We start from the raw sequence: 23,076 nt of genomic DNA on the forward strand, positions 1-23,076 counted from the left end.
AGACCCCTCCCTTTTAAAAATGCTGGATCTGGCCATGCTCTTACTGTATTTATCACTATTTCAGTGTCGATACTGGATGTGTTGTATTCCTCCATACAGTCCATACAGTCCCAAGATTTAAAAATAATTGAAATGTACCCTCATTAGTCAAACTAAAATTTTACTTAAAAACACAACTTGTTTAAAATTTGTATCAAGTAACTGTTGATCGATGTGAGTAAAGGCTGCCATCATTAGATGACTTGACACGTTCTCAATAAAACAACACCTGGTCTTCTTTTATGTGCACCACGCACCATCACGTGATTGCACTGTGATGACAAAGAGCTAAATGTGTGAAACAAACCAAGAGTATGTTTGCTCCCTGTTATTGGATGTGTCAATCTCCAGGCCCCAGGAGTTCAAGGCAACAGAGTTCAACTGTACTGGAAAATGTTCTTTGCATTTATACAGACAGAGAAGAAACATCAGGCAATCTTTCCTTTACGTGTGTGTAAAGCAGTGCAGCGATGTTTCCTACGTGCTGCTACCTTGCCTGTCTGCCTTCATCAGGTAACTGGGGGCACGGGTGGCCCAGTCGTCTAAGGCGCTGCGATTCACTGTGCAGAGTTGCATCCCTTGGGTACGCCAGAAACCTATGATTGTGGGTTCGAATCCCAGTTCACCCCGATTATGTTTCTAGGTTTGTCAGTACCTAAGGTTTGTCTAAGACCTGCATCACTTCGGGCTTTCCTCCAACATTAAGCTGACACGCCGTGATATAACTGGAATACTGTTAAAGCGGCGTTAAACACAACTGACTCACTCACTCATCAGGTAACTCATATTCTTATCAGAGGTGCCTCAACTAAGTATACCATTAGTGTCTTACTGCCCTAACCATGTCCTAAGAGGTATACCATATTCTTACCAATACCTGTATACTGTTCAGATAAATGGTGTATAACAATCTTATCAATAATGCCCTAACATCACACAGAAGATGATATTTTCTCATAAATAACAACAGTGATAGAGAGAAGGGTATATACCGTATATCGCTGTGTATAAGGCCAGTTTTTCATACCTAGAATTAGGGGGTCATCTTATACACAGGGTTGAGGAGTTTTGATGGTTTTTTCCCCAACACAAAGACATTACTGTGAGCATGTAACAGTGGAAATACCATGTCAACTAATCTGTACTGAAGTACGCAAACTAATCATGTAATTACACTGGTTATAAAAAGTGTTCATTGTATATATCTGGACTTATGTTTCCAATCTAATGGAGAATGTGCAAACCTTTTTTAAACATGGCTTGCCAGTTTAACTAATATGAGCTTAAAATCACATGACATAAAATAAGAAAATACAAGTGTTAGGATATTCACAGTAGTAATCTGGTCGCAACTAATTTTTCGAACACATGACAAATTGGGACATTTTAAGAAAACATTACTGATTACATTTCAACATAATGTACATTTTATACCATGCCAACCAGGTATATCAAAGTCCTACTGATTCAGCCCCAACCATGTATACCAAAGTCTTACCTATATTGCCTCCAACCTCAAATAGGTATGCATTGTCATCTGCAAACTGTGCATTGTCTGGGTTGCGAAAACTCATGCTGTGCAATGCATGACTGTGATGCTCTCGTGACGAGAAGCTGCAACAGCAAGCCACATTATTATCATTTTGCATACAAGCCACTAAACTATCATCAATCTGAGCATAAATATGCACGACTTCACCCACCTGCCACTTCATTGATGCCTTCATAATTCTCAAAAATCACAATTCAGTATAACAGTGTTTAAGATTTCATTTTTTTTATCAGATCTTTTTGTTTGAATTTTCGAACCATTTGAAATGGCCACAGTGTTTGTTTGTTGTTTAACGCCACATTCAGCAATATTCCAGCTATATGGTGGCGGTCTGTAAATAATTTAATCTGGACCAGACAATGCAGTGATTGACATCATGAGCATCAATCCATGCAGTTGGGATACGATGACATGTATCAACCAAGTCACCGAGCCTGACCACCTTGGTCGCCTCTTACGATAAGCATAGTCGCCATTTACGGCAAGTATGGGTTGCTGAAGACCTATTCTAGCCCGGATTCTCACAGGTCTAAATGGACACTGTGAATATTATGATGAATAATGATGAGCTTATAGAAACCTGTATGCCCTTGCACAATGGTGATATAAGAAATATGTATGCCCTTAAATGAAAGTTAGCTAACTGACATTTTGAGATAAAGGAAGTCATCAATTCACACCCAAAGGCTGGAAGCTCTGAAGTAACATGTGACATGAAGATTTCCTTAAATGATATTTAGCTAACTGACATTTTGAGTTAAAGGAAGTCATCAATTCACACCCAAAGGCTTGAAGCTCTGAAGTAACATGTGACCTAAAGATTTCCTTTTCTGCACTGGTGCAGAAATACCAATAATGACACATGTAGAAAAGCACAGTGATGCTAAATATAGCATGATAATGTGATCCTTGTTTCATGATTAAACATCACTTGGACTGAGAGCTTGATGAGTACCTTTAACAAACAAGTATCTCATTACAAAGTAAACCAAAATTATGGATAACAACTTCTTTAATATACTAGTATAGTGATATTTTGGTATAGATCTATATCAAAACATCACTACAACAGTATATTAAAGAAGTTGTTATCCATAAATTGGGTCTACTTTGTCATCCGAAGACTTTTAAGAAATGCCTATCAAACAATTCATGTATGTCATAACAAAAGTATGAGCATACAAACCATAATTGTTGTATTTTAGTTAACAAACTGAACCCATGAATGAATTATTCTCAATTATCAGCTTGTGTACAGACCTCTCCCCCAGCCCCCCACTCGGGTGTGGCCCTGCGATGCGGCGAAACTTGGCCACAATGTCCCTGGCTGTGGTCAGTTCATCCAGCTTCATCCTGGTGGAGAGTTTGGTGAGGTGCGGCGCCTTCACCAGGATCACCCCCTCTGCTAGGTCCGCCTGGAGGCAAACACAGGCATGTGTAACTACAGCAGGGGCGGAGATACCACAAAAAAGTCTCTACACTAACTAATCACTCCCGCCAGAACTGAAAGTATGATAATTCTCAAAACATTTGTTTACAGATAATTTATAATAGATTTCAACAAACTTGGCTTGTGTGCCACATTCCGAACATAGGCAACAGACAATAGGGCAAAGTCCCTCTTTAGGTAAAAGGAGTGAGTATTGTTTTACACCGCAATTTTCCAGAAATATCACAGCAGGGGATACCAGTAATGGGCTTCACACATCGTCACCGTGAGGGGAATTGAACCTGGGCTACCGGCGTGATGAGCGAACACTTTAACCACTAGGCTAGTACACAGCCCTCTTAAGGTAAATTGTTTTGGACAACAGACTGCTTCACACCACATTGTAAAGTGGCCTTCAGAATATAACAGACATGTCAGTTGCTGAATCAGCTATTAAATTAATGTGAGAGAAATACTGTCAACTGTCCAGCCACTCTCACCTCTGATACAGGCGCTGACCTTCTGTAAGCTTCACTCTTGTCCTTTCGAGCTCGGAATCCTCTTTTCTGCAGACAGAGAACACAGAAGATACTACATATATGTCCTCATAATGGAAACTGTCCCTCTATTGCCCTCATATAATCTCAGTGGGGCATGATACACTCACCTGGTCTCATCACTCTTTGACAGTGATTCATTAAAGCATGCTCATGATATAGTTGGAATCAAACAATGGACTCTGCTTTCAGAATTTAAGAGAGTCATAGTTACTCCTGCCGTTTACCTGCGCTTGATTGAATTTCTTCACTTTGACATTCAGAGCACTGGCCAGAAATCACATTGCATCAGCACCAGGTGGCGGCCATCACAATGCTTTGTTTTAATTAGACAGTCGGATTCCCCTGGTCCGTGCCAGTTCTGAGGTGGCCGTTAATTGCCAGACGATGCGGGAACCCCGAAGGATAACCCACAAGCTAAATTGGTCCACAAGATGGTCGAGGCAGTGGTCCAGGCTTAGCCCCGAAAGGCTTTGCCCAGCCCGCACCTTTTCCACGCCCGCTTCCCGCCTAAGCCCGGATGAATTATGGAAAGGATTTTGTTGCTTAAATTGACATACATACTTACATATTTATAATACTGTTTTAATGTATGATATTATTTCCTTACCCTATTTTTCCGCAAAATATCGGCCTCGTTTTGAATCCTCAATTGTCTGACAAAGGATGGGGGCACCTGCAAAAAGTGACACAATACAGGGACGTAGAACACCATGGTGGCTCCCTCATCTGCCAGATTGTCTAAGTCTTGGCAGAAATGTACAACACCATTGTCACATGAAGTCATGCCCCAGATTACCTGTGATGCCATCTTGTCTGGTATGTTATTGTCGTTCTCTCTTGTTCCTTCCATACCCTGATCTTCATTAGACGTTCATGGTCCATGTACACAGTAGGATATGTAGAATATTTTCAACATTTTTATTGGCTGCCAGATTGCTTACCTGATATTTAATTGGTCCATTGACATAAGCATTAGATTAGAGGAACAAATGTTTTAATCTAGACTCTTGACCATATTATACAATACTCCAACATTGTTACAATATATCTGTCAGTGAGTGAGTGAGTTCGGTTTTACGCTGCTTTTAGCAATATTCCAGCAATATAACGGCGGGGGATACCAGAAATGGGCTTCACACATTGTACCCATTTCGGAATTTGAACCTGGGTCTTGGGCGTGACAAGCGAACGCTTTAACCACTAGGCTACCCGACCGCCCCAGCAATGCTACTACGTGATGTCACTTTTCCATTGTGACATCATAAAGGAATGTTGCCTCCCCTGTACACTGGTAGTATTTCCTAACAACTCTTGAAAAAATATGAGCAGGTTTATATTTTCTTGCGCCTTGATGCAACCTTTTAATTTTAAGATGGTCTAATATATTAACTGGATTTTCCTATAAATTTTTTTTTGTTAGCATTATTGATGCTTCCGATAGATATAAGGTAATAAGTAATAGTGATGTATCAGACATATTTCCCTGACTCTACAGAAGCGGCTTACCGTCCACAGTTCCTCCTGGTAGTGGATCAGCATCTTCACGATACTTGATGTTCCGTGTGCTTTGCTCAGCTCCTTCTGTTCTATGCTCAGTGACTTGTTACGTGTAGCTGGTCCCAGGAACAAGTTGGGGGCCATTATCATTGCAACATTGCTCAATGACATCTTGTTGTCTTTACTGGAGGATACAATCTTACGCAGAAATCTTAATAAAACCTGAAAAGACAATATTCAATCCAACAACACAAGAGATGATTATACTAATAAACAGAGCCACTAGGCTCTGTAGCTCACCTGAACTATGAGACTGAGTGAGTTGTGTTCAGTAATCCAGCTATATCACAGCATGTCAGCTAAACATGGGAGGAAAGTCCAAAGTGATGCAGGACATTTACCACTTTGGTGAAACCCATGAGCACGGGTATGGTGCTGACAAACCTAGAAACACATTCGGGTGAACCAGGATTGGAAGACACGATCATGGCTTTCTGGTATGCCCAAGGGATGCAACTCTGCACAACCACCCGTGCCCCCTCTGAATTATGAAGAAACAATGGCATCCACCTATAAAGTCATGAATTTGGTAAGCAGTTTCTGTAGAGCTACCAAGCTGGAATCATTCATTCAAAGTAGTTGTTTCATTTCCAAAATATGCCAATAATCATATCACGTTATTCCACATGCCCATACTTGCAGCATTTCTAATTTCATCATGATACATGCAGAAATGACTGAGTAATAGTGAGTGAGTGAGTGAGTATGGTTTTACGCCGCTTTTAGCAATATTCCAGCAATATCACGACGGGGGACACCAGAAATGGGCTTCACACATTGTACCCATGTCGGGAATCGAACCCGGGTCTTCGGCGTGATGAGCGAAAGCTTTAACCACTAGGCTCCCCGACCGCCCCGTCTAAGTAATAGACAGAAATGACATTTTCAATATGTCATGTGTTATGGCAGCCATGTTTCACGTTGGATCAGAATTCTGAAAGCAGGTTTTTAGAGACACCATACCTGGAAATATTCATACAAAATTTCAGTTCCATAGGCCTTGTAGTTTCAGCGGAAAGGTAAAAGAGCAGCAATACTAGAAACACTGGTGTATTAAGGTGACATAATGTCACTCATCCTCTGGCTATGTGTATGTTCAAGATGATTCGTACCATGACTACCCCCAGCTATATGAATGTTTATCTTACGTTCAATTGTGGATTTTGATTGGCAGAGCCCCATTCTATTATTTTCAATGTACCCTGCTAACATGTAAGGTACATTTGTTATTGTTGGGCTCAGGGAACATAAGCTACCACCGAGGATACATCAACCAATGTATCCTTTAAGACCGATGGACAATTTGTAAGGTACAAGATATTGTCTGTGCAGTGACTGACCCTGAGAGTTTCCCGATGTTCATCAGGCAGGAGCAGCACCAGAAGGTTGAGGCACCTCAGTTGTTCCAGCGTTGTCTTGATCGCTGAAACACAATCACAGATGGTAAGAGTTGGGTTTAAGCCGTTTTTAACAGTATTCCAGTTATATCACGGCGTGTCAGCTTAATGTGGGGGGAAAGCCCGAAGTGATGCAGGTCTCTGACTTTTACCACTTCGGTGAAACCCACGAGCACGGGTATGGTGCTGACAAACCTAGAAACATCATCGGGGCGAACCGGGGTTCGAACCCACAATCATAGGTTTCTGGCGTGCCCAAGGGATGCAACTCTGCTCAGTGAATCACGGCGCCTTAGATGACTGGGCCACCTGTGCCCCCTCACATAATGTAATAACATCAACACAATTACTCTGTATCAGTAAACACATGAACACAATCACATGCTGTAACAACACAATTTACACACTGTAACCATGGTAACAATACGACAGTCACAATCTGTACCAAAACAACCACACACTTTAACAGTCAATAACTAACAACACAAACGCTCTATGTAACAACATGATCACTCTCTGTAACAACACAATTACACACTTCAACAACAGACACACTGTAACATAAACACAATCACTCCGTCACATACTGTACACACCACGATCACACTGCCACAACATATCACACATTGTAACAATAACAATAGTCATGCATTGTAACAAGTTTTTACTAACAACACTGTCATAGTACATGATTGGATCTATAACAAAATTATTGACAGTAAATGATAGGGCTATAACAACACTAGTCATAGTACATGATTGGACCATAACAACACTTGTGATAGTAAATGATAGGGCAGTAACAACACTGTCATAGTACATGATTGGGCTATAACAACGCTGTCATAGTACATGATTGGACCATAACAACACTAGTGATAGTAAATGATAGGGCTATAACGACACTGTCATAGTACATGATTGGGCTATAACAACACTGTCATAGTACATGATTGGGCAATAACAACACTGTCATAGTACATGATTGGGCAATAACAACACTAGTCATAGTACATGATTGGACCATATCAACACTAGTGATAGTAAATGATAGGGCAATAGCAACACTGTCATAGTACATGATTGGGCAATAACAACACTGTCATAGTACATGATTGGACCATAACAACACTAGTGAAAGTAAATGATAGGGTAGTAACAACACTTTCATAGTACATGATTGGGCTATAACAACACTAGTGATAGTACATGATTGGGCTATAACAACACTAGTCATAGTACATGATAGGGCTATAACAACACTAGTCATAGTACATGATTGGGCTATAACAACACTAGTCATAGTACACAAAGTTGACCATTTGACTTATGCTGCACCAGCTATTACCCCTACTGCACAACACTCACACTTGACTTGTGGAAAGGCATCGATGTAGTCGTATGTCAACAGAGGTATTGGTAGATCTCGGATGAACTGCTTCATGAGAGCTGCAGCATCGTTGGGCCAAACATCTTTCCAGTGGAAGTTTCCCAAGTAAAACTTCTCTTCTAATTCATGTCGTAAGTGCTAGAAATACATTCCATAACACATGTAGACTTGCAAGAAATTGTTAAAGCATTACGAGAAACCTCCTACATTTGTCTGGTATGATACATTTAAAAAGTCCTGTTATTCTATTCAACTAGAGACAGTTTTGACAGGTGCAACAAAAATTACAAAATACTGATCAATATTTAACAGGTACTTACTATTGTAAAAACCATTATACCCTGCTTGAAATAACATTGCATCATTGATTTTAAACTCATTTACATATTCAAGACTTTCCCAAGTACTGCATTAATTTTCAGTTCAAATCCATAGGTATCAAATGCCTTGTACATAAATCTAGAGGTATCAAATGCCTTGCACATGGTATAAACCCCAAAGATATTGTTAACTGGGATAGCTAATATGGGAAGTATAACAAACTCATTTTAAATATTTAATTTCAGTCGGGGAAATACTTTATCTAAAGGAGAAACAGGGAGAGCAGTTGCAGTGTGGAGAGACTGACTTAGGGAGTATCAACCCTACAATATACCTTCACTCTTGATACAGCTCCTGGCACTCGAAGGATACCCTCCGTTCTCAGGCCTTCCTTTTCTAGAAATCGGATCAACTGAAAGGCAACAAGAATAACCTTGTAGACACAATTTATGGATAACAACTTCTTTAATACTGTAAAGCGATGTTTCGGTATAGATCCTTATAGTACTGTTAATCCTCCACCTACTATATATATTCTGTACCAAGTCCCTCATTCAGTCTTGCTTGACAACGGTATAAGGATCTATACCGAAAAGTCACTTTTTACAGTATTAAAGAAGTTGTTATCCATAAATTGTGTCTACCTTGTCATCCGTCAACTTCTAAGTAATGCCTATCAAACAATTTAAAAAGAATTACCTACTTACACCATTAATCAGGAGAGACACATGCAGTTTCAATGAAGAGCCAGGCTGTCAGAAGATTTAACCAAGAGAAATTGAATTTGGAATCAAACATGTCATAATCGGATATAGGAAAGTATCAAATTACAAGGTCTGTTGAAACTATAAACATACACTTTTAGCAAGTTTTTATCATGTTTTCTTTCCAAAATGTATAGAAACACATACTCTGAATATTGTAGACAAGCATGTTGTGACCAAGTAAGGACAAGTTATATGGATGAACAACTTCTTTATTACAATTAGGAGAGACGTGACGGTGTAGGTTCTGACACCTTTATAAAGCAAGGTGTAACGTCGCTCCTAATTGTAATAAAGAAGTTGTTCATCCATATATCTTATCCTTACTTTATACTCCAACTTCTAAATGCCTATCAAAGAAGTTATGTTGTGACCAGTAAATGTATACATCTTATCTATAACTATTTGGAAAGACATACTTTTCTATAAACATCAGTTTCTGCAGTGACACAGCAATGAAATCAGCTGTTTCATTAATTGTGGTTATTGTGATTTGAAACCTCTTGACCAATCAGAATCAATTATTTTCAAAGTCGTTACTGTTTTCTGGCTGTGTGCCAGGTTTGACTGAGAACCTTACAATGAACCTTAAACCTTACATGCACTACTGACAAACAAAAAGTGATGTATAGAAAAGTTAACTTATTTGTCATTTGTCATGTATTTAACAATATACTAATTCTAAATCAGTTTTTATCCCAGCTAATAACAAAAAGTAAACTGGCACAACCTGATGTCTGGGACTTCACTCATCAAATACCAGAGGAGCAAATAACAAATGTTCTTTATAATGTGAATGAGAAGACATGGTTTGTTTTGTAAGACAGAACGCAGACACAGTAAAACCCACCTCCTGAAATATAAGTGGTATTTTGACATTGGGAGCTCTCCGCTGGTCATTCTCTAACAGGATGTGGATTGGGACGCCAAACAAGCCATGTTCTGTAACAACAAACAAGCATATTCCGTACAACAGACATCAAAGAATCTAGTTATCCGTCTGGCCAGTCACTGCCTTGTAAAACTGTTTGTTTGTTTGTTTGTTGTTTAATGCCGCACTCAGCAAAATTCCAGCTATATGGCGGCGGTCTGTAAATAATCTAGTCTGGACCAGACAATCCAGTGATTGACATCATGAGCATCGATCCACGCAATTGGGATATGATGACATGCATCAACCAAGTCAGTGAGCCTGACCACACGATCCCGTTAGTCGCCTCTTGCGACAAGCATAGTCGCCTTTTACGGTAAGCATGGGTTGCTGAAGACCTATTCTGACCCGGATCCTCACGGGACAAGTTGTAAAAGCATTACAGGTCAGTTAGCCGAGCTGAACGGATGTCATGACGTGATGTCACTTAATTGTTACGTCATAACTGATCCTGCTATTTTCACGCCATATGAACTATAGTGAAAGTCTGATGGTGGTCGTAAAATACATGTAATTGTCAGAGAAATAGATTTTACTGAATTTACGGCTTTGTGAAAACCTGGCAAACATATAGGATATTTTCAAAACCGGTGTCCTTTTTTAGAATGTTAATGTAAATTTCCAAACATCTTTCACTTTATAATTTATAATATGTATGCGCAGACAAGACATTTTTTATAACATATCACAGTTTCCTAGTGAACTTCAATTGACAGCTCTCAGTAGCAGCTGTTACCGACTGCAATGCTACTTTTGCCATATAAGTTGTAGTGTATTCTCCATGTAGTTGTTTACATCTTGTGTGATACAGTTTCCCGCAATATCCAAAGTACACATTATCTCATTACGTCATATGATGACGTCATATATCCATGAGTAAACTAGGATGGCTTCCTTCCAAGCTGTCGCGTTTGGCATGGCACACGAGCGGGCCGAGTATAAATGTGTGAATACATGACACCAGTAATGAATTATAAGTGCTTTTTCAATAAGATCTGGCCTAAGAAGTGTGCCCAAAGTAGAGCCGGCTTCGAAACACAACAAAACGGGAAAATGTTTCTAAATAAACCATACTGTCTGATGCATCACAGACATGCCCCATATTCAGGATACTCTCTGCCATGGATCCATACTTACCTTTAATCTTTTTCTTTTTCTTTGGTCTTGCAAATGTTAAATTATTCAAATCAAAGAGCGCAGTTAGTTCTATGTGAGCAAGGGCTCGTAGACTGTCCAGGTCGACAGTGCCAAGGTCATTGATCCGTGTCGTGCCCAGTGGGTTGTGCTTCAAGTTGAATGCCTGTGGAGCAAAACGCAACGTGTTTATTTATCAGAAACATACACTCCTCAACTTTTGATTGGGTGAGTAAGGTCTTATGTTGTGTCATCTTATAATCTCCGTCACATAATAGCAAATGGCACCAAGAATGGACAAACTCAATGTGGAGAATCAAACCTGGGTCTTTGGTGTGACAAGCCTATGCTCTAACATGTCTAACCACAGGACTACCCAAACCACAGTTGATAGAGATATTTCATATCATTCACGTACTGGTTACATACCTGTACATATTATGAGAAACAAGTTTGGCATTGTGATAGGAGATTGGTCTAACTCTGCTTTGCACAGAATTTCAGTTAAATCACTGCATGTCAGCTAGGTGTGGGAGGAAAGCCAAGGTGATACAGGTCTTAGACATTTACCAGTTTGCTAAAACCCCCAAGTACTAGTATGGTGCTGACAAACCAAGAAACAATGAGGGAGAACTGACATTTGAAGCCACAATCATTATAAGATTTCTGACACGCCTAAGGGACGCAGCTATGCATAGTGAATTGCACCACTTTAGATGACTTGCATCACCATTATGGAATATTATTCTCCCTATCAAAGATTGAGTAGTATATTTTGAATTTAGAAACCTTAATGCTGACCAGATGATCAGAAAGTTGACCTGTCGTGACCCCCGATGGAGTGATTGTAAGATCCTCATGGAGAGAGGTATTGTATCAGAGTAAAAGTTGATCTAAATATGGAGTCTGAAATATACTATTCAACCTTCCAAAGGGATACTGACAATATTGTAATTTACATATTTAGTAATCAGCTGAGTGTATTATAGAAAAACAGGCATATCCCAGCGAAGAGTTGAGTGGTATAGTTCCTGTATTTGCGAGCAGAGAGTCCATGGAGATATTTCCTCAACATGTCTTGACTTTACCCCTCCCAGCCAATCGGACAGTGGAAGTGCAAAACTAGTGACAGCATACTTTATAAAGTAACGTTCAGAACAGCTGTTTCCATGTAGGAATTACAAACTGGATCTAGACCAACAGTGCAGCAATACAAACACATCTATACTATGTGCAGGTTACAAAAGCATTTGTGTTCAAATTCATAATCTGTATAGAAAATAAATGATCTGAATACAAACAGCTAGAACTAGTGAAGCTCCTTGCGATACACCATTCTCATATGTAGGATAGAGTTGGTCACCTGTCAGCTTTACTGTATCAGTATGATATCAATAACAAGCCATGCTCCATTGCAAGTTATTTGTCAATAACAAAAAATCATTAGTGGGTAGTTCCATTTGATATAATTTTACATTTTTACAACAAAGTGTTACACAGTGCCGGGGCTGGGAATACGTATGAAATCAATACCATACTCATACCTTATTTGGCATGTTCATGAAGCATAACACAAGGTACTTGGAATAACCAGGCTGGTACTTAACACAACACAACACAAACCTTCAGACAAATTCTTCAATATATATAAACATTCATGATGAGAGTAAACAATATATTTATCCCCCACTTATATATAAACGTTCATGATGAGAGTAAACAATATATTTATCCCCCACTTATATATAAACATTCATGATGAGAGTAAACAATATGTTTATCCCCCACTTATATATAAACGTTCATGATGAGAGTAAACAATATATTTATCCCCCACTTATATATAAACATTCATGATGAGAGTAAACAATGTTTATCCCCCACTTATATATAAACGTTCATGATGAGAGTAAACAATATATTTATCCCCCACTTATATATAAACATTCATGATGAGAAGAAACAATATGTTTATCCCCCACTTATATATAAACGTTCATGATGAGAGTAAACAATATATTTATCCCCCACTTATATATAAACATTCATGATGAGAGTAAACAATATATTTATCCCCCATTTATATATAAACATTCATGATGAGAGTAAACAATATATTTATCCCCCACTTATATATAAACATTCATAATGAGAGTAAACAATATATTTATCCCCCACTTATATATAAAATACAGCATAATACAGTGTTCCCTCGCTATAGCGCTAACTCGGTTATAGTGTGCGGTAATGCATGGCTCTCAAAATTTACTTACATTTTTAATAAACTCAAGTTTCCCAATGACACGATGTAAATCTTTTTTAACACTGTGAATCATAAACAACTACTATTCTAATTTTGTCTAAAACTCTGAAACGTAGATCATGTTAGGTAGGCAGAGCATGTAGTGTTGTGTTGGTCATCCACCCCCTAAGACTCCACCTCGGTTAAACCGCTGATCGTCTTTAATGCTCATCAATTATTTGGACCCCAAAGGTAGCGTAGTTGCGAGGGATTACTGTATAATGTATAACATGTAACTTACAATATAATGACGACATTGCTAAGTCTGAGGTTTGTGTTTGGTGTTGCGGACATTGATGCCAGTCAATAGGTATTATCAGAAACATCAATAAACCAGCAATATCATGATTTTCATCATTGTTGGATGAAAAATGAAAGCAGTGTATTCACGAGGCTATTGGTCATTAAGGTTAGGCCAGATCAGTTGTATTTCTTGTTTTTATATTTTCTAGGTCGGTAGCCATGAAAGAACATATATGGTCAGCCTGATTTAATCAAAACAATGTAAAGTTAATTCAGTATATCATAGTCATATTGATCATAATAAAGTCCTGTTTCCCTGTACTGACAAAAGGTTTGAAAAAACATGAATACAACATTATTATCAAGCACAGGTTAAAAGAAGACTATTTTCAGAGCAACAATGTTCCAATAATTTCTTTGTGAAAAATTTAGAACATGGTCATTTGTAAAACATGCACAAATTGATCTGGCTGATATGACTTCAATTGTTCACCATTAGAGGTGTGAGTGATACTGTGTCACTGGATCAGGGGCATATTGGAGCTACCGTATTCACTGTAATAAGCACCTTGGGTGTTTAGAAAGTTGACAAAGAGGGTGGTTATTAAAACTATACACAAGTTAAACTTGACATCACTGATCAAGAGAAGTTACTTCGTCAAACATTGATGAAACTAAAACTTAGGCGACAATAGGTTACAAGACAATGTGATAACTTTAACTATTAACATGCCACAGTAATATGTTTGTGGCAAAATAGAAGTACCAACTCAATGTCTGAGAGTATAATATGCATCTCCTGCGGTATTTTGTTGTTCAACAATGTGCATCATACACAAGAAACAAGGACTGTCATGTACACTTTCAGGATTATTACATGTGGTAATGGTGCTTATAAAGATTACTCGCAGAAGTATTGGAGCCGGGCACTTGCTACAGTGAATACGGTATGCTTAGCCTACATATATAAGTCAATACAGTAGCTGATACGTTATTTATTACTTAATACAATAGTCAATATAGTAGCTGATACGTTAGTTTTTACTTAATACAATAGTCAATATAGTAGCTGATACGTTAGTTATTGCTTAATACATTAGTCAATACAGAACAGCGAGAGTGGGCAGAAGGCCAGAGAGAGCATCTCCACGAGAGCATCTCCACGAGAGCTGTATGTCAGACTGGGTTGTCCTGCATCACACAAAATGTATACTCTACTAACTGCAGCTTATTTTTTTCCAAACATTCACAAGCTTTTGCCAGCCTGTTTGAGCCTGCTTCTTTCATGGATTCACAGCACCACAAATAAATGATGATGCTGTGGTTTACTCCTCTGAACATTTTTGAAGAACATTTCTTAAAATAAAAAATTCCCAACTGCACATGAAATATTATAATTTTGGCCAAACAACCAACTACAGACAATCCTATAAGTCTTACTATTGTGATTTCACTAAGGTGGAAAAGAAAACCATAGAATTTTGCCATCTAGGTTTCTTGTTTAATTTCATTAAATCAAGCACAAATGAACCATTATTCAAATGGTCATTTTGACATGCGCTGTATCTATGTGTACATTTAGAGACCAATGTGCACGTCCAGTGCTACACATACTGAAAACACATGCACTAGTGCACAGGTGGAACCGAGCAAGGGATCCAGGGGGCCTCACTCTTCTGTGAGACAATACCGTAGTGTCACTGTCAGAGGCACATGGAACACACTGATCAAGGAGCTGTTTATTAAGGGGGTGGGCCTTAAATCACAATACGGCCATGTTACTCACCCATCAAAAACAGGGTGGGTTGGTGCTCAAAGATGGGCCTACTCTCATGACGCTACAGTATGTCTGTCTGTAATCTGGTTTGTGTAGATCTTTGAAATCCCATATATGGACATGTATGAGGCATTGTTTTGATATTTATTCTCTACTTTATGATATTAATACTTTATTTATTGATATCACAAATTTGATGTTTAGATATCAAGATAACTGATGTATTTTAGATATCAATAAACAGAATTAGCTGTATCACAAATTTCATTTTTGGATATCACAAAACCATTTTTACATATGACAAATTCCAAAAGTACTTAGTGACATCTAAAAATCAAATTTGTGACACAACTGATTCTATTTATTGATTTCATTAAAAATAATATAATAACTAACTTCTTGGTACATATAAAAATAAAAATGATACTTTTCAACCATTTTGTTGCCTATCAAAATGATCACCCATTTAACGTAATTGAGATTTTTTTTTGCGCTTGTGCATGAATTATTAATAAAAAATATCAGAATATTTTGCCATTTAATAAGCTAAACATGATAATCTAACATCAATATTATGATATCAATAACTTATTTTGTGATATAAATAAATTAATTATTGATACTATAAAATAGGGAATAAATAGTAAAACAATGCCTCAAAGACATGCATCCCACTTTTATAAGAAATCCTAGATCCAACATGGTGCATATATATCCCCCCAAAAAGGACATCCAAGTGATAAAGAAGTAGAGCCATTAGTGTTGAAATATTTCATTTTCAACCTACAGGATAAATGAAATATTAGTTATGTTATACAATACAGAAGAAATGACCTTCAACTGGTGAGAAACATATATATGTTCACTAGCTGTGTCAAATATTCAGTGAAAGGTCACACCAATACACAAACATCAAGAAACAGAGTGATTTTAGCACCAGGTGAGTTGTGAGTCACCTCGTTAAGCAAGGTGAGTGAGTGTGCTAGGACTGCACTCATGATGAGGTGACGAGGAAGACCCACAGAAGCAGAAAGCCTTTGGAAGCAAATACTGATGGATATCACACAGGCAGTGCTCAACATGATAGTCTGCAGATCCTGACAAACCTGGTACATTTAAAATGCTTAGCTTTTTTCTATAGCAAAAGTTTTGTCACTGAAAAATACAATAAAGACATATTCGTAGGATTCACCTGGAAATAAAACTTCTTTCATTATCTAGAGACCAATTCTAAATCATAATGTTTCTCTTCAAATTGCTTATTTGCACCAGAACATTTTTTGTGACCTGAATGCATGTATTTTATTAGCTTGATTCAATTCATGTCTTTGTTATATTAGATGACAAAACTTTATTAGCCCTAGAACTATAGAGTTAAACCAAGGGGGACTACTCCGGTGAGACTCACAGGTAAATCAAGTGGACTCCTTTGTGAATTGCTCTGAAACAAACACACCCATGCAACAAGATTAGGCAAAACAAGCACATGGACTGATTGTGATTAGAAACCATCACTGATTGGAAACAAACAAACAAGGATGCACATGTGTTGCAAAACAAGTGTTATTGATTGTCTTTGTTTGCATTAACTAATCGCTCCTACCCCAATGTGACCAGACATGTTATTAAACGTCCACACACCATATGGTTAGAGATTACTATTTCACAATGACAGCTGACTAATGAAATCTAGACATGAACAGCACAATATTAATAACTTTCCCCACATTATATATGGCCACACAACACAGAAATGGTGCTTGCATATTCTGATAATAATCTACAGCAACCACCATACATTCAATTATCACCGATTCCATCCCCTGATTTTTCATTAGTTCACAAATCATAGTCAAGCAAGCAATTGCTTCTCTTCAGCCATACACAAAGATTCAGCATTAGAACTGATGATTCTAGCTGGAATGTAACCTGTTGCCACCTGTCAATCAAAAGTGACTGACCAATCAGAAAGTCTGAAGTGATACTACAGAATCCATCATTCAATCTGCAAGAATGCAACTTCAAACCTGTCACATTTTTATCACAAACTCCCATTCCACATGATCACTCATTGAGTGAAAACATCAGATTCCCCAGAAATGTAGCATATCTAGTTACAAGAAGTACAGTGTATAAAATTCCTCAAAATTTCAGCAGACAACCGGACTGGCAACATTGCAAAGTTACAAGACCAGACAAAATGTTGCCAGTCCAGAATGCTCCAGACTAACGAACAAAAGTAACAAAAGGGTGAACATGAGCATAGTACTGTTTGATGTTAGTGATCAGACTGTCAACTTAGTAACTTTAACTCATTGATATTTCATTCATCAATAATGTGTTTAACTTTTACAGCTAAACTTACCTCTTACATTAAATTATAACTAGACTGCTTAGGCAATTTAGGGAATACAATAATAGCCCAACATTCTGGCGTGCAACTTTTTAAAAATTGACCGTCCATCAATATAGACCGTCTTTGACTGTCAGGCTGGCGTGTATTCAAAACGCTGACAAAATGTAATAAAAAACACTATGTGGTGACTAATTGTTGCCTGACTGGGACAAAATGGCTAACTCTGTTCTGGCGCAAGGTGTATTTCAGTCAGCATTACAAGGATATCTTACTGGGAATGCACATACTTTGTGTAAGCCCTCCTGTAATTATCAAAGTTACTATTATTATTCCTCCATTTTTGTACCAAAAGCAAAATAACTTCTACATGGATTCTTCTATTCTTGAGTTATTGTGTGTGGCTGCTTGTACTAGTCCGGACTAATGTCGAGAACCAGGCAGGGTAACAACAAGTAGCACCACTCCACATATTGTCAACATACATCATAACATGTTTTATTTGGATATGTCATATGGTTGGCAGCCATCTTGGACTCTTCTTTTGTGCACTTACTGAACTTGTATATTATTGACAATAGAGGAATGGAACTTTCTGAAGTCATGCTTTTGGGAGTAATAATATGATTTCCTAAAGGAGAAATTCATCTTAAGTGAGCCATGGGTCAATTGTTCTTACTGTTGTTATTATCAATACTCCTGTTGCACTTGTTTTAAAGACTACAGTGAAGTGAGTGAACTTAATTCTTCATTTCCAGCAATAAATGGACAGGGACACCAAGAATGGGCTCAATATATTCTTCCGATTTAGGGAATTGAACACAGGTCTTCAAATTGACAAGGGAACACTTTAACCACAAGGCTACCCTGAAGCCCCGGCCTTGACCTCACCTTGTTGTCTCTCTCCTCCAGGTGGAAGTCCATGGAGAAATCGGTGTCTGTGATTGGCTGCAGCTGGGTCCGAGACAACCTGTTCTGTGTTGTCATTGGGTTGATGCTCAGCACCTGAACACCTGGCAACATCACAACCGCATACTCAAGCTTCAAGATCCAAATTTGATAATGAAGTAAGTAGATCTGATTCAAAGTATTACTACAACCTTTGATGATCCCATACACATATATGGAGTACATAGAGAATACTACATTCATTCTCGTTAGATACCATTTTTACGACACGAGTGGACTTTCTATTGTATTTGACCGAGCGAAAGTGAGGTCAGATACCATAGAAAGTTCACAAGTTTCATAAAAATGGTATCTAACGAGAATGAGTGTGGTATTTTATTTATTACCCACGTTAAATATATATTTAAGTGTAAATACATAACAACTTTCGTTAGCTGACAGACCAAACTGAAACCGGTTGCAAAATCTGGATGCGCATGAATATTGATATATGCCCAAATATGGGCATTGTTGACATTTCTATGCATCCACATTAACACCATGCGCCTGCAGTTGTGTTTACAAACAAAACAGCACCGACGCTCAAGATCCATTTGGAAGAAATTCTTCAACTTATGGTAATTCAAGTGCCATGTTGAAAGTACGAAGGACACCTATAAGAAAATTTGAAAAGTCACATTAGCGCCGCGATATGAATAACAGACTAACAGTCGGTCACTCACACTGCCGGTGTCCCGTCTGTGCAATCAAAATGGTTCGGTTTCCTTGATCTATCAGCTGAATTTATATCATGTTCGTACCATTTTGGAAGAGGGAAATCAGAGTGTTCGACGAAGACATTCATGTTAACTGTACCACCCTATACTGAAGACGTGAAAATCAACAAACTCAAGTTTGCTTGCATGTCAGTGACAGCTTCGAACGATCGAAGGGCAAGGTCACAGCCGGAATAAGAAGAGACAACCGTGATCTACTCACAGCATTTTAAGCTAGAGATAGGGAATGTTATTGTTCACATTTGGGATGTTTGGGGCCACAAAATCAGAAGTCAGGCACACTTCCAAGGAGTTTTCGAATGATTTGTATCAGAACTGTTCACTTTTAGTGATCTGGTCATACACTCGTGTACGTTCCATTCATGAACAACACCTCCCTAAACAGCGCCACAAAATACACTTCGAAGGGGACACTGATCATCCCAAGTAAGCCTAGATATCTGTCCAGATAGTTTAAACAGACTTCATTTCACCACGCTTATCCTTTTACGTTAACTCAAATTGAAAGTTGCGACAGTGGTCAGGTGCGTCACACTCATGGGGACCCTCGCTCTATTGATCGGTAGTCGTACATTGTAAATGGATATAGCTCGATTATATAATGTCTGTAGAAGCTCTATGCATAACTTATATATAATGCAAACCAAATTTGATGCGTGTGACTATTTTGTATGGTTTAATAAAGTGTTTGTAAATGTCTCTCGTTCTCATTAATTTCTTCAGTTCTTCCTTGTAGCTGCAAAATGAATGACGTCTGTCGATTTTTTTATGAATGAAGTCCCGGTGTGACAGAGGTCATGGTCATCCAATCAAAACGAATAAAACAAGGTCAACCTTGTACGACACACGTGTGACGTACGGATTTAGTATCTTACCACCTGTATCTTCACCACGTGGGTAATACACAAGTCGACGCAATGGGGTTTTAATACAATCTGCTGTCAACTAGCTACATATAACGAGAGCAAGTTTGAGAAATACGTGGTGGGACATTAGACTAACAATTTTTCTGAGAAATATTCAAGTTTTTGGGGTTAAATTGACTTTTATAATAGAATACAAAGAAGCCCAGAGAATCTCTCTACTTGCTTGTCACATAATAATTGACTGTGTTCACACTTGAAATTACCGAAAATTACCAAAAATAACGAAAGTATGATGTAGGTGACATGATAGATCTATCTGTACAACACAATTATAACCTTGACATTACACATTGTAAATAGTGCACTCATATCGACAAATTTGTTACACATGTCACAAGGATGTTTTTTTCCAAGCTGAACATTCGTGTACACCCCTCAAGTCTAGGTCATGTGGTGTACAAGATCAGTCGGCTCGTAAGATCCTGTACAAGTGACACATACAACTCCACCTACTGCAAAGCCACGAGTGGCTGGCTCACCACGTATTGTCTCTGGGTTAGTGTATGTCTGGACTTCGGCTGTCGGGGCCCCAGACATGGAGTAATGCCCACTTCTCAAAAAGGACGCTCGTTCTCGGTTTTTGGCACTTTCTCTCCTGATTGGCATACGTTCCAGTGTCGGACTTGCCGGTGGCTTAAAACACAAGAAGAATGGTACATCCAATCAAAACAAATTTTCTGCATGTGGAAATATGAGTATAATATATGCCACTTCGAACATTGTGTGTGTTATATCATACAGTGTCAGGACATTTGTCACTTGGGTGAAACTCACTAGCAAGGATATGGTGCTGACCACCGAAAAAAAAATTACACAATAACTCTTGGGTCTGAATTTGTGATTGGCAGATCCTCACACCCAAGGGACATAACTCCATAGTTCGTGTAGAGTGAATGACAGTATCTTATAATCCACTGAGGACCCTGTGCCTTTATATCAGAGATGAATACCCAGACCATCTGACTACTTTCAGAAAGTGGTATAACAGAGTCAGGCTAACACTGGAGTAAAAAGCACCCAATGGTATTTATTCTAAGTGACCTGTTCAGTATGTCCTACCCTCGGATCCATGTTAGTGAAGATGTCCTTCACATGGATCTTGTTCTGTTTGTGTTTCTTCCTCATTGTGGTGGTCAATGTGTCAATACGTTTCCGTACCGCCTCGGCCTGGGGGGCAGACAACTCCTCCGTCAAGCCCTCCAGGTCATCATCACTCAGCTCCTTGCCATCTGCAATAAGAGGACAGTTCCTATACATATCAGAGTTTAATTTTCATCTCCTCCTTCAAGTGCTCACTACCATCTGCTATAAGAGGACAGGGAAACCATAAGGAGGGGAGCAGAGCTCTCTGGAGTTCCTATACATATCAGAGTTTAATTTTCATCTCCTCCATCAAGTGCTCACTACCCTCTGCTTTAAGAGGACAGGAAAACCATAAGGAGGGGAGCAGAGCTCTCTGGAGTTCCTATACATATCAGACTTTAATTTTCATCTCCTCCATCAAGTGCTCACTACCATCTGCAAAATGTGACAGTGCCAGCTGGTACTGTAAGATTTCTGTTGTTTTTTTTTGTTGTTTAATGCCACTCAGGAATATTCCAGCTAGATCATGGAAACCTGTAAATAATGTGGACCAGACAAACCAGCAAACTCTAAAACGTTGTGTTCCTCATAATATAGAAATTGCCATACATAAATTCTCTGTCCCAGTGATTGATATCATGAGCAAAGTCCCATGGCATCAGGGTACAATGACACACAGTCAAACAAGTCATCGAGTCTGACCACCCCATCCATTAATTCGCTCTTATGACCAACACAGGTGGCTCGGGGACAGTTCTGGCCTGGAATCCCAATGCTGAATGGACAAGTGACCCTGTCTAACCCTGGGTAATGGCTAGTTACCATGGGACTAGTCTAACCCTGAGTAATAAGGGCTACTTACCAACAGACTAGTGGCCATGTCTAGCCCTGGGAAAGGGCTAGTTACTACAGACTAGTGGCCGTGTCTTACCCTATATAAGGGCTACTTTCCAACAGACTAGTGGCCATGTCTAGCCCTGGGAAAGGGCTAGTTACTACAGACTAGTGGCCGTGTCTTACCCTATATAAGGGCTACTTACCAACAGACTAGTGGCCATGTCTAGCTATGGGAAAGGGCTAGTTACTACAGACTAGTGGCCATGTCTAGCCCTGGGAAAGGGCTAGTTCCTAACAGACTAGTGGCTGCTTCTAGCCTTGAGTAGCAGCTAGTTACTAACAGACTAGTGGCTGTGTCTAGCCTTGTGTAGCAGCTAGTTACTAACCATGTAGTTTACTTGCAACAAATCCGTATCCTGCTCGATGGAGCCATTCTGCTTCCTGCTCCCCCTCTGAAACACACCATTATGACATATGCACTCACAGCATTCACATATACATTTCCCTGGTGTCTGAAAACAAAAGTGGAAAAAAAATAAAAATTCTTTTCTTTTTCTGCCGAGTCTTAACTACAGGTGATTTCCTTGAAGAAAATAATCTTAAACAAGTATTTGTCACAGAGTGACGAAATATCCCCCGCCTGTACACCATAGTACCAAATATGAAGACAATCCAGCGATTAGTTCTTGAGATATTGTGGCAACACCGTTTTCCAACTCCAAAAACAGATTTGCCTGCTGTGACCTTGAAAATGGGGTCAAGGTCACCAAATCTGTCAGGTGTATGCGGTGTCTGT

At 38.9% G+C, this 23,076-nt stretch overlaps 1 protein-coding gene across 2 annotated transcripts in view; it reads right to left on the reverse strand.

Moving 5' to 3' along the window:
- The window catches only part of LOC124139691 (rho GTPase-activating protein 18-like), a 49,775-nt gene that overhangs the window by 2,702 nt on the left and 23,997 nt on the right, over positions 1–23,076 (reverse strand). For both annotated transcript variants that reach the window (XM_046506953.2, XM_046506954.2), the window contains exons 3-17: positions 22,667–22,732; positions 21,420–21,589; positions 20,840–20,993; positions 18,641–18,762; positions 16,805–16,837; positions 11,078–11,240; positions 9,860–9,951; positions 8,580–8,657; positions 7,903–8,062; positions 6,478–6,560; positions 5,087–5,299; positions 4,188–4,253; positions 3,521–3,586; positions 2,852–3,006; positions 1,538–1,653 (exon numbers count right to left, since the gene is read on the reverse strand). In XM_046506953.2, coding sequence (XP_046362909.1) covers positions 1,538–1,653; positions 2,852–3,006; positions 3,521–3,586; positions 4,188–4,253; positions 5,087–5,299; positions 6,478–6,560; positions 7,903–8,062; positions 8,580–8,657; positions 9,860–9,951; positions 11,078–11,240; positions 16,805–16,837; positions 18,641–18,762; positions 20,840–20,993; positions 21,420–21,589; positions 22,667–22,732 — 1,737 coding nt within the window. The remainder of the gene's footprint in view (positions 1–1,537; positions 1,654–2,851; positions 3,007–3,520; positions 3,587–4,187; positions 4,254–5,086; positions 5,300–6,477; positions 6,561–7,902; positions 8,063–8,579; positions 8,658–9,859; positions 9,952–11,077; positions 11,241–16,804; positions 16,838–18,640; positions 18,763–20,839; positions 20,994–21,419; positions 21,590–22,666; positions 22,733–23,076) is intronic.

Source organism: Haliotis rufescens, unplaced genomic scaffold (assembly GCF_023055435.1).
Source record: "Haliotis rufescens isolate VD_foot unplaced genomic scaffold, xgHalRufe1.0.p SCAF_1, whole genome shotgun sequence".
NCBI lineage: Eukaryota > Metazoa > Mollusca > Gastropoda > Lepetellida > Haliotidae > Haliotis > Haliotis rufescens.